The sequence below is a fragment of the Nannobrachium achirus genome (genome assembly GCF_963921795.1).
Source record: "Nannobrachium achirus genome assembly, chromosome: 7".
NCBI classification, from domain to species: domain Eukaryota; kingdom Metazoa; phylum Chordata; class Actinopteri; order Myctophiformes; family Myctophidae; genus Nannobrachium; species Nannobrachium achirus.
Window position 1 is genome coordinate 8397001 of NC_137816.1, and position 14343 is coordinate 8411343.

At 42.5% G+C, this 14343-nt stretch overlaps 1 protein-coding gene across 1 annotated transcript in view; it reads right to left on the minus strand.

The window, feature by feature from the left end:
• Positions 1 to 608: 608 nt before the first annotated feature.
• fah (fumarylacetoacetate hydrolase (fumarylacetoacetase)) overlaps positions 609 to 14343 on the minus strand; it is a 36861-nt gene continuing 23126 nt past the window's right edge. The window contains exons 11-14 of the mRNA XM_080730518.1: positions 13591 to 13637; positions 8204 to 8305; positions 7354 to 7471; positions 609 to 4830 (exon numbers count right to left, since the gene is read on the minus strand). Of these exons, the coding sequence (XP_080586644.1) occupies positions 4754 to 4830; positions 7354 to 7471; positions 8204 to 8305; positions 13591 to 13637 (344 nt within the window). The 3' untranslated portion in view covers positions 609 to 4753. The remainder of the gene's footprint in view (positions 4831 to 7353; positions 7472 to 8203; positions 8306 to 13590; positions 13638 to 14343) is intronic.

Sequence of the window (14343 nt, forward strand, 5' to 3'; positions counted from 1 at the left end):
CCCCCAAAATGACATTTATTTGGCCACGGACCCCCATCTCAAAACATTTAGTTCCAGGGACCCCCCCCCCCAGAAGCAAAATTTGAGTTACAAACGTTCGCTTTGAAAATACATATAGTCAAAGATTTGCACACATTTTCACGACTTTTTCAAAAAATAGCAGATCTACAAGCTCGCAGCGCGGCACTCGGTGCCGCGCTGTGAGCTTGTAGATCTGCTATTTTTTCACTGGTTAAAGCATTCAATAATTTGACTATTTGGAGCACTGGTCGGCAGAACCTGGGGTTCTAGGTGGCTGAATGTCCTGGCTGCCCGGGGATAATTCAATCCTAGTTCAATCCCACAACGAACCGCACAAATGAACGAAGAACATTCCGACGCCCAGATGTCTGCTCCACCTCCGGAGCCACTGCCACCTTCAAAGAAAGGAGGGTGACAGTGACAGGTGACGAGACAGTGCGAGACAGGGCGTGACACGACAAAAATGCGATCCATTGTCTAGGCTATCTCTAATTACCTATTTGAAAAAAAGAAGCTGTAAAGTAATACGCCGGATTGTTCCAACTCAGCAATGCGATACTTAAAGACAAGGGAGAAGACATGAAATGTTATTTTAAAGTATTTATTTTCCATATCATGACGTATTTGCTAGTGAAACAGGGGCTGGGCGTATCCCAGCCAATCACAGAGACGGGGACAGGGTTGAACCACTGGAGCTTCCAACCAGCTATGGACGGACACCCCCTCCACCTTCGGATACTGGAGTAAGAGAGGAAACTACCCAGGACGGAGGTGTGTGTGAGGGACTGGGAAAGCCATTTGTGCAGGTTGCTCTCAAGTTATACAATGAGACACACAACGGTCGCTTGGCAAGGACAACTGTAACCTAACTTAAATGGAACAATAGTTGTACCGAGTTAACTGAGTAACCTTAAAGGGTGATTTCACCTCTGGGACAACCCAATCTTATTTTATTGTTGTTTGGGACACGATCAACACAATCCTGAATTATTTTTTGTGTTTAACATGTGTTTTTAGATATTTTTGTATTTCAGCATGTACTAGTGATGCATTTTGCATCATCAGTGATGCGTTTTGCATCATATGATGCAAAACGCATCACGCATCACGATGCGTTTTGCATCATATGATGCAAAACGCATCACTAGTACATGCTGAAATACTAAAATATCTCAAAAAACATATTGAACACAAAAAATAACGCAGGATTGTGTTGATCGTGTCCCAAACAACAATAAAATAAGATCTGGTTGTCCCAGAGGTGAAGTGGCCCTTTAACTGCTGTGCCGCCTCTGGGCGACTGATTTACCCCCTTTAGTCCATGGGCCATACGAGATGTCGGTATCCGAAAGGTGGCAAAGGTTACCATGCATTTTTTAAATGCTCTATATCTGTAGATTATAATTTGGTATGATAACCCTTTCTGAGACACAGCTAAATTGTTGTTATCAGCCGCAAGAGTTTGTGTCCCATTAACTTTACTATACAGGAAAAAGAAGCAAAAAATGTATCTGCTTTAAGTAGCATATAAAGGGTCAAACTAGGGTTTTTTTCATGATTCTGAATCCATTGCAAGCATCTGTTTTGCACGAAAAACATTCCTTGGGCTAAAAACTGCCCCATAAGACAATGGTTTAGTAATGAAAAGTGAGTCATCACTTTTCACACTTTTGTGGGGGCCGTTTTAGCCCAAGGAATGTTTTTCGTGCAAAACAAATGCTTGCAATGGATTCAAAATTATGAAAAAACCCTAGTTTGACCCCTCATATATATATATATATCAGTTTTTAGCTTTTTTTCCCTCTGTATAGTAAAGTTAATGGGACTCTAGCGGCTGATAACACCAAATTAGCTGTCTCTCAGAAAAAGTTATCATACCAAAATATAATCTACAGACATAGAGCTTTTCAAAAATGCATGGTAACCTTTGCCACCTTTTGGATACCGACATCTCGTATGGCCCATGGACTACTTGTGGTAATCTATCTATCTATCTAGTGTGCAAATGAATGTCTTGTATCCAGTTATGCCTATGGAGAGTACTATGAGGACCTGATGGATGTCATATCGGTCCACAAATAAAACAAAATATCAAACAAGGTAGAGCTGAATCAAGCTTCTGTTACTGCATTGCCTATTTCTTTTCTAAACTGTTTTCAGAAAGTATTTCAGTGCAGTGTTTCCCAACCTTGGGGTGTGCCAAAGTCCACAGTGAGTACTGTAGTTTAGTTTAGTTTATTTGATCACTCACATACATTTATCAGGTCATACATCCACTTATTCATTGTCACAGGTGATCAAAAGGAATAGGCTGAAGCTGAAAGGTTATGAATGCCTATCCTAGTATACATGGAGTAATTACAATGATTGGTTGTTGCAGTGTTTAAAATTTAAGGATACATCGGCCTGTAACATAGGCCATGGCTACACAGAGCTGGATATTTCATATATCCCGGTTTTTCAGATATCCACATAGAAAAATATCTAGGTCCACACGACAAAGATATCTAGATCTAACAAGCACACACACAGTTAAGTCTTCAGAGATATCCGGGTTCCATATCTACACGGATCCAGTGAATCGGATATTTTTCAATGTCTTCACTTATTTATCCGGTTTAAAAAATATCCAGCTTCGCGGCCGAAATATCCAGCTTCATGTGGCTGCAAGCCCCAAAAGCACCAAAAAATGTCTAGCTTCAGAAATATCCAGCTCTGTGTAGCCATGGCCTTACTTTCATCCACTGTCTGCCTGAACATCCATAATGTATCAGTCCAATTTTCAAAAAATGGGTGCAAAATCCAGGTGCAAGACTGGGAAATTGACAGGTACATGTCATGATATTATCATTTTACCTGTTGATCTCCCAGGTACTTGTCAGATATTACTGACATATTATTGTGATTTTGTAACCCATTTTTCACCCAGTGCCAATTGCCTAAGCTGTAATCATGGGTGCTACTCTCCCTCTGCCAATGTGGGTTAGAGCAACGGACTGACCTCATGCTTCCTTCAAGGCACGAGGAGTCCAAGCAACTTCTTTTCACCTGACAGGGGGAGTTTCCACGGTAGGATGTAGCGCATGGAAGGAACACGTTATTCCAACCAGTTCATTTCCCCTTCATCAGGCGCCCCGGCTGGCCAGGGGGAGGCAGTATAAAGACCAGGATTACTGCATGTTTTTTGGGTGGGTACCTACCATAGGGCAGTGGTTCTCAACCTTTTTAGGCTGTGACCCCCAAAATAATCATATTTTAACTGGGGACCCCCCACCCTGACAAGCACTAAGAGTTGAGGCATTACATTTTGTATAACACAGTTCTATTGTGAAAATAGCAGATCTACATGCTCACAACGCCTCGCAACGCGAGGCGTTGTGAGCATGTAGATCGGCTATTTTCACAATTTGTTGCCTCTAATATTTGACAATTTGGCCAATATTTAATTTGTCATTTTAGAATTATTAAAAAGTCCTTAAATTGTCTCTTTAGAAATGTGTAGATACCCTCTCTACTCTTAAACTTTATGTTGGTTTGTTTACTGTTGAGTGAGAAAACAACATTGCACATTAAGTTAATCATCTGGGGACCCCCCAAATAATTTGGGGACCCCCCTGGGGGTCCCGACCCACAGGTTGAGAACCACTGCCCTAGGGGACAGGAGGAGAACATGCAAACTCCACACAGAAAGTAAAGGGTACTGACTTCCAAACACCTAAGGTGAAGAACAGTGTGATCAAGAAAAGAGACAAAACATTGATATGTATGTAAAAGGATTTCAGGAAATGCACATACAGTAACACTGCCCTTGGCAACAATACTCTGACCTGATAGAGAAGAATACTTAGGATCAGGGGAATGTTCAAGAGGATTTCAGTAACAGCGTCTTAACAAAGGTCCCTTCAAAAAGCTACAATGAACGAAGTCTATCAAATTCTCTGAGACTGTATGAACAGAATATGTAGAAAATGTCACGAATTATTAACACAATAGACCACGTTTGAGTGTGTGTGTGTGTGTGTGTGTGTGTGTGTGTGTGTGTGTGTGTGTGTGTGTGTGTGTGTGTGTGTGTGCAGGGACGTGCTGGCCATTGGGAAAAGCGGGACAACTCCCAAACGGCCGGTTCATTCCCAGCCGGTCCAGGCCGGCCATTAGGAAAAAAATTAAAATAAAATGTCGTCCTTTGTTCCATTTTGGGGGCTGGGCGGCCAACAAAGTAATCGTCACTGTCGGGCAGAAACCTCGGATCTCCAAGTTTCAAATTTGTAATTTTTTTCGCAAAGCAAAGCCCTGCTTCATCATACAAGGCCGTCGCACAAAACTAGTGAAAACTGCAGATCTACAAGCACACAACGCCTCGCACCCGTTGTGTGCTTGTAGATCGTCTGTTTTCACTAGTTTAAATCATTTTTAAAATGATAAATACAAATCAAACGGTTTTGGATACAAGGTTGTGTGTGTGTGTGTACAAGGTTTCCACCCGACAACGACGAAATATAACTCATGTAATTGGCCCACTGGCTTGTCACTTGTCATGATCTGAAATGGCAAATCTTTGAGTAGCAGCAGCGCTATAGAGAGAGATCTCTCTCTATAGCACGCAATGAGGGCCTCTCCAACTCTTTTTCCCGGGCTGAATCAGGGGCCCAGCACGTCCCTGTAGTGTGTGTGTGTGTGTGTGTGTGTGTGTGTGTGTAAGCTTTAACGGTGGTGGTGATGGTTGGTGGAGCTCTCAGTGTTGCAGGGCAGGGAGAATAGTTCCTGTGCATGGTCCAAAGCCCACCCTGTAGCCATCGCCTTGACAGTAGCCTGCAGATGGAGAGGACACACACGCACACACGCACGCACGCACGCACGCACGCACGCACGCACGCACGCACGCACGCACGCACGCACGCACGCACGCACGCACGCACGCACGCACGCACGCACGCACGCACGCACGCACACACACACACACACACACACACACACACACACACACACACACACACACACACACACACATCAGTGTTTCCCAAACAAACCTTTATACGGGTCGCACATGTATATGTGCTGTTTTGAAACTTTTACTGACAAAATAGAAAGGAAAAATCACACCCAATGTGAAGTGAGCGGTGGTCGTGCTTGCATAACATCTTCAGACTAGGATATACTAGGTCTAGGATGTAATTGGTGATGTAATACAGGCTACACACACACACACATTGCTATGGCAAAACGCTGAGGAAAAACACATTGCTATGGCAAAACGCTGAGGAAAAGTGGCTACAGACACACGCACAGCCACTCTATGGAGCGGTTTACCACAGCTCAAAAAATATATATATATATGTGTGTGTTTGACTACTACAAAGAACTGACTATGGTTTCAATCAGCAGTGTTGCAGCCTTTGGTCCCTGGCCCACCCGCTTTGTTTAACCAAAAACACTATTGTTAGAGGGCCACGGTACACACACACACACACACACACACACACACACACACACACACACACACACACACACACACACACACACACACACACACACACACACACACACACACACACAGTCACACACTCACACACACTCAAAATAAGCGGAAATATAAAATGTGGTATACTGTTGGCAGATATTGCGCTTCAGTGGTGAGGTCCTGCATGGTGCAGAACATTACGTGCCCCTTTTTAGGTGTACTGCATATCCCCAGAACCTCCTGTGGTCTGATATCCTTGTTATATTATTTATTCACAACTGAACCGTATATCATATGGGACTCAGTGTTCTGCTGCACACTGGTTGAAACTTTCTTTTTGGACGGTACTTTAAGATGAAGTCACCCCATGGTTTCTTACTCGTAGAGAAGAAGGTGTTTGTTTTCTACTTTTTTTGTCCTCCTTTTGAGTATAAAACTTACATTTATTTTTAATAAAAGACAAATAAAATGACAGACAGTAAAGGGAACCACTGAGCAGGGAAGACAGCCAAGTACAAAGGAAGAAAGGAGACACAGCAAACTGCGAGTGAGAAGCGTAAAGAATGAATTATTAATGCTACATTGTACAGAGACAGGGAAGAGGCCTCTGCCGCTGCCGCGGGGTGTAAAACATCGCTTTCAGACTTTTACAAGGTGCGGAAAGCAGCGTTAGTATCTTGGTGGATCCCAGATATAGCTGAAAGAGCAGAAAGGTTGACAAATGTTGTTGTGCCGTTGGCTCGCTAAACCGTGCATCAACAGCCTTTCAGTTAACCCATTTAGGCCTAAAATTATTGGATGCTTTAACTATTAAAAAATAGCAGATATACAAGCTCGCAGCGAGTGCCGCGCTGCGAGCTGGTAGATCTGCTATTTTTGAAAAAGACGTGAAAATGTGTGCAAATCTTTGAATATATGTATTTTCAAAGCGAACGTTTATAACTCAGATTTTGCTCCTGGGTGGTCCCTGGAACTAAATATTTTGAGATGGGGGTCCGTGGCCAAATAGATATCATTTTGGGGGTCCTTCACATGAAAAGGTTTGAGAACCACCGACATAGTAGTCTCTCAAGAACAGACTAACTGAGCTCCAGTTATGTGAAAAGGACCTTTTCTTTGACGATGGCTGGCCAGATTGCTGACATAGAAACAGAGGTTTTTCAAAAAACCTCATAAGGATTCAATAGACACTTATAGAATCGGGTCAAAATTCAAATTTTCACGACTTTTCAAAAATAGCAGATCTACAAGCTCACAGCGCGGCACTCGGTGCCACGCTGCGAGCTTGTATATCTGCTATTTCTCAATAGTTAAAGCATAAAATAATGATACACAATACTGTGTACCCGTTCTGAATGGGTTTTAAGGGAGACAGCACTCAGGACAACCTGGCCAAGATGAGATCAAGGCCAAAGAACAAACAAAGGAACCCTAGTGATGATGTGTGCATAGCTGGTAAAAATGCCAACCTTCAATGTCAATCCTACATATAAATAAGCAAACCTCTGTCATCAAAACCTGTCTGTTCTGCATGGTTCTCCTCAGTTCGGTAGGTCGAGGCGCTAATCAATGTCAGACAATGTATTTGGTGCCCGGCGGCTATTTGCCCCTGGGCTACTATTTGGTAATATATAAGGTAGCTTAGCTAAAACAGCTTAAACATCAACCTCTCATGGTTGTGGAAGTGAGAGGTCTTTGTGTGTGTGTGTGTGTGTGTGTGTGTGTGTGTGTGTGTGTGTGTGTGTGTGTGTGTGTGTGTGTGTGTGTGTGTGCGTGCGTGCGTGCGTGCGTGCGTGCGTGCGTGCGTGCGTGCGTGCGTGCGTGCGTGCGTAAAACATTTTTAGGTGGACTGATATATGGAATGTAAAAGGTACCTGTGAGGGTGACTTCATCTCCATCCTTGACAAAGGTTCTGGTTTGTCCTTCACCAAGCTCAATGGTCTTTGAACCCCTCCATGACAGCTCCAGCATGGAGCCAAAGCTGTCTGGATCCTACACACATACACACACACACACACACACGAGGGAAGGAAAGCTTAAAACACTTGACAGACAGGCAGAGGCACACTCACGCACACGCACATGCACTCACTCACGCATACACACGCGTGTATCAAAACAGCAACGCGGTATCGCCAGTGGAAGCTTGTGATTGGCTGAACCGGAGGTAGGGAGCGCTCCGTTGTGTTCGCCTGGACCGCGCGGAGGTGACGGAATTCGGGGGGATGAAGATTTACTATTCTGTCCATAACGGCAGACGGCACATAAGCCGGCCCGGTAACGGCGCCGAGTCAGCTCATGGGACCATCGCAGACTCGCAACGCTCGACTATGCGATGTTTCATGACATATATAATCATAAACATTCTATATTTATAAGGTCAAGTATTATACTTAATAATTGGGACTAATAGAACCATTATCATAGTTATAATAGGCCTACATTTACAGTAGTTTAGGCATTTTGGTTTGATAAGGTTGTGGGCAGAACAATTTGTCCTTGTTTGTTATTTGACTATTTTTACTTTAATTATAATTAAAGACACTACATAGTGAATTAGTGATTATAATAAATAGCCTATGTCATGATTGCTGGATCAGATTGTGTTTATAATATAACGCTGGCGTGCCTCCGTCATCTCCACCAAAAACAATCGCTCCCCCCTTGTTCCATTGTCGAAACCGCGTTGCTGTTTTGATTCACGCCATACACACACATACTCACAGGCCCACTGATGGTGCCAGAGGCCAGCAGGTCTCCAGGCCTGACATTGCAACCGTTGACCGTGTGATGAGTAAGTTGTTGCTTCATAGTCCAGTACATATACTAGAGAGAGAGAGAGAGAGAGAGAGAGAGAGAGAGAGAGAGAGAGAGGCACAGAGAAAAACAAACAGATGAAGGGAGTAAAAGTGCGAGAGAGAGAAATGGAGGAAAGGAGGTTGTTTGTCGGACAACATTCTGCTTCTCATCAGTAAGAGGCATTCGAAAGGAGAGTCCACCCTGTAAAACCATCTGTATTCATTTAGCTGTGGGAGGACTAATTCGCATTGTGTGGCTTCAGCAGTGCACCCACTAAACCCTTGCAGAAATAGCAAAAAAAAAGATCTGTCTAATTCTCAAAGCAACTTCAAAGAGTGAAATGCAACCCTAACTGCACTCCCACCAAGCGCATCTCAGTGCTTTGTATGTATTTAAATAATTCAATATGCATAAATGTGGGTCACAATTCTCCCCTTTCTATGCAAATGAGCCTCATTGCGAAAACTACATCCAATTCACAAACACCAGTGCTAATGGCCACACACAGTTCAAGTGAAAGTTGTTAGCCAGTCTTCAGAGGGCTGCTGGTAACTGAAGCGCATTCATAAGGGGTGACGCGTCCAGATTTTGATTTGTGATTGTAGCCAGGCGAAGACATGGTCATGCCAGGCATGCTCATGAGAGCTCATTTCGACCCACTAAACGATATCTGTAATTCTGCATATCTATTATTTGCATTCATACTTAATACATGTGTGTAGGGGTGGGCGATATGGAAAAATACAATATCACGATATTTTCCCAAGCTGTATCACGATACACGATTTTATCACGATTCTTTTTCACCTTTGTTTTTATGGTTATTTTTCCAAGTTACTTGACAAAAACTAGACTCTCTGGGTTCCTTTTGGGAGGTCTAAATTGAACTTTACAAGTATGTAACTCTGACAGCATACAAATGAAACTTTTCATTTGTATACTGTCAGAGTTAAGTGGAGACCTTGACATTTTAAAGTTTGAGAACTACTGATTTAGACCAAAATGCAGGTTTAAATTGAATTCTGCAATGAATCTCTGTATTAACGATTAAACAGGATTTCTTACAAGGCTCCCTCAATTGTATCACGATATATACGATACCTCTGAAAAGGCATATCGTGGAGACATTGTATCGTCACAACGATAATTATCACCATATCGCCCACCCCTAAATGTGTGTACAGCTTTCTGCCTACTGTGCTCAAGCATCCAATGGCTTTTCAGCAAGCCTATAAGCACCTTAAGTGTTCTATGACATACACATTGAGTTTATGCATACACATTTGTTTTTTAATTCACTTGAGGTCTGGCACTCTGTAAACTATTGATTTTACACAAAGAATAGGACAATTACAAGTAGAAGCCATGTCAGCATAATACCTCATAAACGATTCCAAAAGCCAAACAACTAATTCAGATGATAATATAAACGATGAATGCCACTATGTTCATGGACATGGTGAATGGTGCATTTATATAGCGCTTTTATCCAAGGCGCTTTACATAGATTGTGCATTACATTCACCCATTCACGCACACATTCATACACCGGTGGCAGAGAAAACCATGCAAGGCACCAACCTACTCACCGGGAGCAACTAGGGGTTCAGAGTCTTGCTCAAGTTCTCTACGACATTAACTCAGGGGGAGCCCGGATTCAAACTGGGAACCCTTCGGGAACCCTTCGTGCTCTAATAACGGTTTCTCTACCCTGAGCTATGCCGCCCCGGACATGCTCACTCACACTTGAAACCCTATCATAATAGCCTACTCACGTTTCACGAATGAGATTGAATATTTGCACATTGTTGCTCCGTTCATGAACACTCCCTCCTAATTCTGTAGTAAGGTGTTTTGGTCTCATATGTTGCAGTTAATCTCTGGATCCAATTTTGACACTCTGGTGACATTTTGGTCAAAATTGAAGTCAAAATGTGTGGGATTTCCTCCACGGTCATAGATAGAGCCTTGAAAATGTACTGTCAATGTCATTATTTAACCCATTTAGGCCTAGAATGCTTTAACCAGTAAAAAATAGCAGATCTACAAGCTCACAGCGCGGCACCGAGTGCCGCGCTGCGAGCTTGTAGATCTGCTATTTTTGAAAAAGTTGTGAAAATGTGTGCAAATCTTTAAATATATGTATTTTCAAAGCGAACGTTTGTAACTCAAATTTTGCTTCTGGGTGGTCCCTGGAACTAGATATTTTGAGATGGGGGTCTGTGGCCAAATACATATCATTTTGGGGGTCCTTGACATGAAAAGGTTGGAGAACCACTGACATAGTAGTCTCTCAAGAACAGACTAACTGAGCTCCAGTTAACACATCGGGTGCCCACGTGGTGTCTACAAGCCAATCTCTTTGATGTCGCTGGAGGCCCACGACGCGTTTGACGCGTTGTACAGTAAACTATACTGTACTGTAGCTACTGCACTTGGCTGCCGCGGTGATGACACAAACTCCATTTCCCAACATGCAGCGCGCAATTACGTCACCCGGACGCGCTGTGTGTCTCGTTGACTTCCTGTCTAACGGCTGCACAAAAACGTGGTTTTCTCCTAATCTAGCTTTTAAATCACTTTCATTTCAAAACGGCAGCCTCTTCTACCTGCCATAACACAAACAATGTGGCTTAGAAATGATAAAAAACGGTCCTGACTGAAAGAAAAGATTTTCGCGAAATAAACAGGACATACTCCGATTACATTTACTCGGATTACTTTTCTCGCCAGTACTCTCGCCGGTAGGTAGAATGACGCGTTGCCATGGGCACCAGCAACACACACACGTCATACATCCGGGCACTCGATGTGTTAAGTGAAAAGGACCTTTTCTTTGACAATGGCCAGCCAGATTGCTGACATAGAAACATAGGTTTTTCAAAAAATCTTAGAAGGATTCAAAAGACACTTATAGAATCGGTTTCAAATTTCAATTTTTTCAATATTTTTCAAAAATAGCAGATCTACAAGCTCGCGTGCCGCGCTGTGAGCTTGTATATCTGCTATTTTTCAATAGTTAAAGCATATAGTTAAAGCATAAAATAATAATAACGTTCTAAATGGGTTTTAAAATCCTGTACAGTAGCCTAACGTTCGAGCACAGCCCTTCTGCTCAAATATTATTTTCAGACAAGACTATCATATTGCTGATGGTCGAGTCTACTTTCTCTAATAAAATTAACTGTTTGGATTGCAGCACTTGCATTGTGCATTTTTAGGCTTTTGCTACGCCTCAGCACCAGCTCCACAAACTCAATCAAAGAGGCATCAGCAGGCTTGCACAAATAAATAGTGTGGTGCAAAGCCACCATTTACACAGATGGATAATTGCAATCAGACACAAAACCAGGGAAAAACTGAACTCAGCTGCAAAAGGTTATGGGCCTGTTTGCGTATATCATTAGCACAATATCTTTTGTGAATCGGACATTTAAGCAAATAACAGGCGCAATGCATTCTTTGTGAATGTGCCCTTCTGAGTTACTGTGGCAAGGCAGCCTGGTCTAGGTCTAGGAGACATCTGGGGGGAGGAGACATGAGTGGCTCTGCCAAATGCACAGGCACCTCTAGCACATTGGGTAATTAGGGTTAGGGTAATTACAGGTGCTTTATTTCACTCTATGTGGGAGTGTTCTAAGATGCAATTTTTTTGGAATGATGTCATGAAATGTCTGTCAGGAATCTTTAAAATCACAGTTCCACTAAGTGCTAAACTCTGTATACTCGGAATTCATCCAAAGAACTTTACACAGTCAGCGAAGCTAGCTAAAATCTTAGACTTTGGTCTTCTGCAAGCTAGAAGAGCTGTGGCATTATGCTGGAAAAGTGTTGAAGCCCCAACATTCAGGATGTGGCATTGGGAACTCATGAATTCTATCGGGCTGGAGAGGTTGACATATAAAGTGTGGGGTAGACAGAGTGATTTGGAACAGCTGTGGGAGATGTATATGAATGACATGGAAATAACTACCTAATGTAATATATATATATATATATATATATATGGTTAAAGAATATCTTTGTAAATAATGTATGGGAACTATGTATTATTATCAATATTACTTTAAATAGGCATGTGCAGGTGGTATGTGTGTGAACGTGTGTGAGTGTGAATGTCTTTGTCTTTATGTACTATACTTAAAAGAAATCTTCAAAAACCAATAAAAATATATTAAAAAAAAATACAGGTGCTGTTTAAGGGACGAAACATTGTATGTTACAATCAATGTCGTGGTAATCAATGTTGGACTGCCTCTTCTCTCTTCCATGGGCAGACAGGGGGAGAGTGTAGGACTTGGCACAACGGTTTGCACAGCCTGCTATTAGAGGCAATGGCACCTGGGCATGTTGATAGTTTTGTATTAATGTAATGCCCAAAACACACCTATGTATAATGTAACTGGTAGCACAGGTGTTTTAGGGATAAGGCTGGTGTCGCAAGATAGCAACTCGTCCACAGGAACGACCCTTGCGTGATCTAAATGGTCTGGCACCTTCGTACCTCTATGACTGCCTGCATAGATACGTTCCAACCCGCCCACTCAGGTCCTCTAGTGCAGACCTACTTGAGGCGCCAACAATGACATATAAAAAATATGGTGAAGCAGCTTTCTGCTTCTATGGACCGACAGCTTGGAATAAACTCCCACTACACCTAAGACAGGCAGCCTCGGTGGATAGCTTTAAAGCACAGCTCAAGACCTATTTCTTTACTCTTGCTTTTAGCTGAATTTTGTAATCCCTGTGCTGCTATTGACGTCCGCACTGCTCTGAAATTGTTCTTCAATGTTCTAGGCTTTTATTTTTTCTTGCTTTATTGTAATCATTTTAATTATTTCTTTTTTATGTATTTTTTATTTTATTTTACTCTTTCTCTGTTAAGCACTTGTGCTTCATGTTATGCTCTGTAAAGCACTTTGAGCTGCATTTCATGTCATGAAAGGTGCTATACAAATAAAGTTTTATTATTAGTTATTATTAAATCCCCAAATAGTGGGCAGCGTGACTTGGGAGCAAAATCGGGCCCACAATCTCTGTCCCTGGCCTTCGGGCCTGGTGGTGATAAGGCCAAATAAACCTCAAGGTCATGAATTCCACACGGCCTCACTAACGCACAACAAAACAGAGAACAAACTATACCGTATAAAATGTGACAAAGAGTGATTCACAGAATGGTACAGCGTACTGGCTGGTACCGTAACTCAAACTAAAGTTATCCACTTTCAGTTGACCAGCGGGTAAACGCAGAGCAGACCTGCATTCCATATGTCCACATGTCTCATGTTAATCATGCAGTATGACATTCTTACCTTGAAGTTAGACTTGCATATGGTAGATGCCTCTGTCATGTCTTCCCCTAGAAAAACAGACAACATAATTATGTACTGTAGACCAGTGATTCTCAACCTTTTCAGGCCGCAACCCCCAAAATAATCATATTTTAACTGGGGACCCCCACCCTGACGAGCACTAAGAGTTGAGGCATTACATTTTGTATAACACGGTTCTATTGTGAAAATAGCAGATCTACATGCTCACAACAATTTCTGCCTCTATATATTTGACAATTTGTCACTTTAGAAATACGCAGATACCCTCTATACACTTAAACTTTATGTTGGTTTGTTTACTGTCGAGTGAGAAAACAATGTTGCACATTAAGTTAATCATCTGGGGACCCCCCAAATAATGTGGCGACCCCCCTGGGGGTCCCGACCCACAGGTTGAGAACCACTGCTGTAGACCAGTGGTTCCCAAACCTTTCAGGTCGAGAGACCCGCAAGAGAGATTACATGTTTGCCAGGGACCTAAAATTTATGGAATTTCTTAGATCTGTTTGTTTTTTGTTTTAAAATCAATAAATAAATTAAAAATCTTTTTTATCTATATCATTTTTACTGGAGTTGTGACCAGGGCAGGAATTTCATGGAGGCCATGGCTGCCGTTGCCCCTCAGTTTGCCCCCTCAGTTTGCCCCTCAAACCCAATGGCATGACCTGAGGCCACAGTGGCCTTAATGCCCCAGTTAACTGTACCACTTCTCCTCTGTCTCTTTCTTGTCAT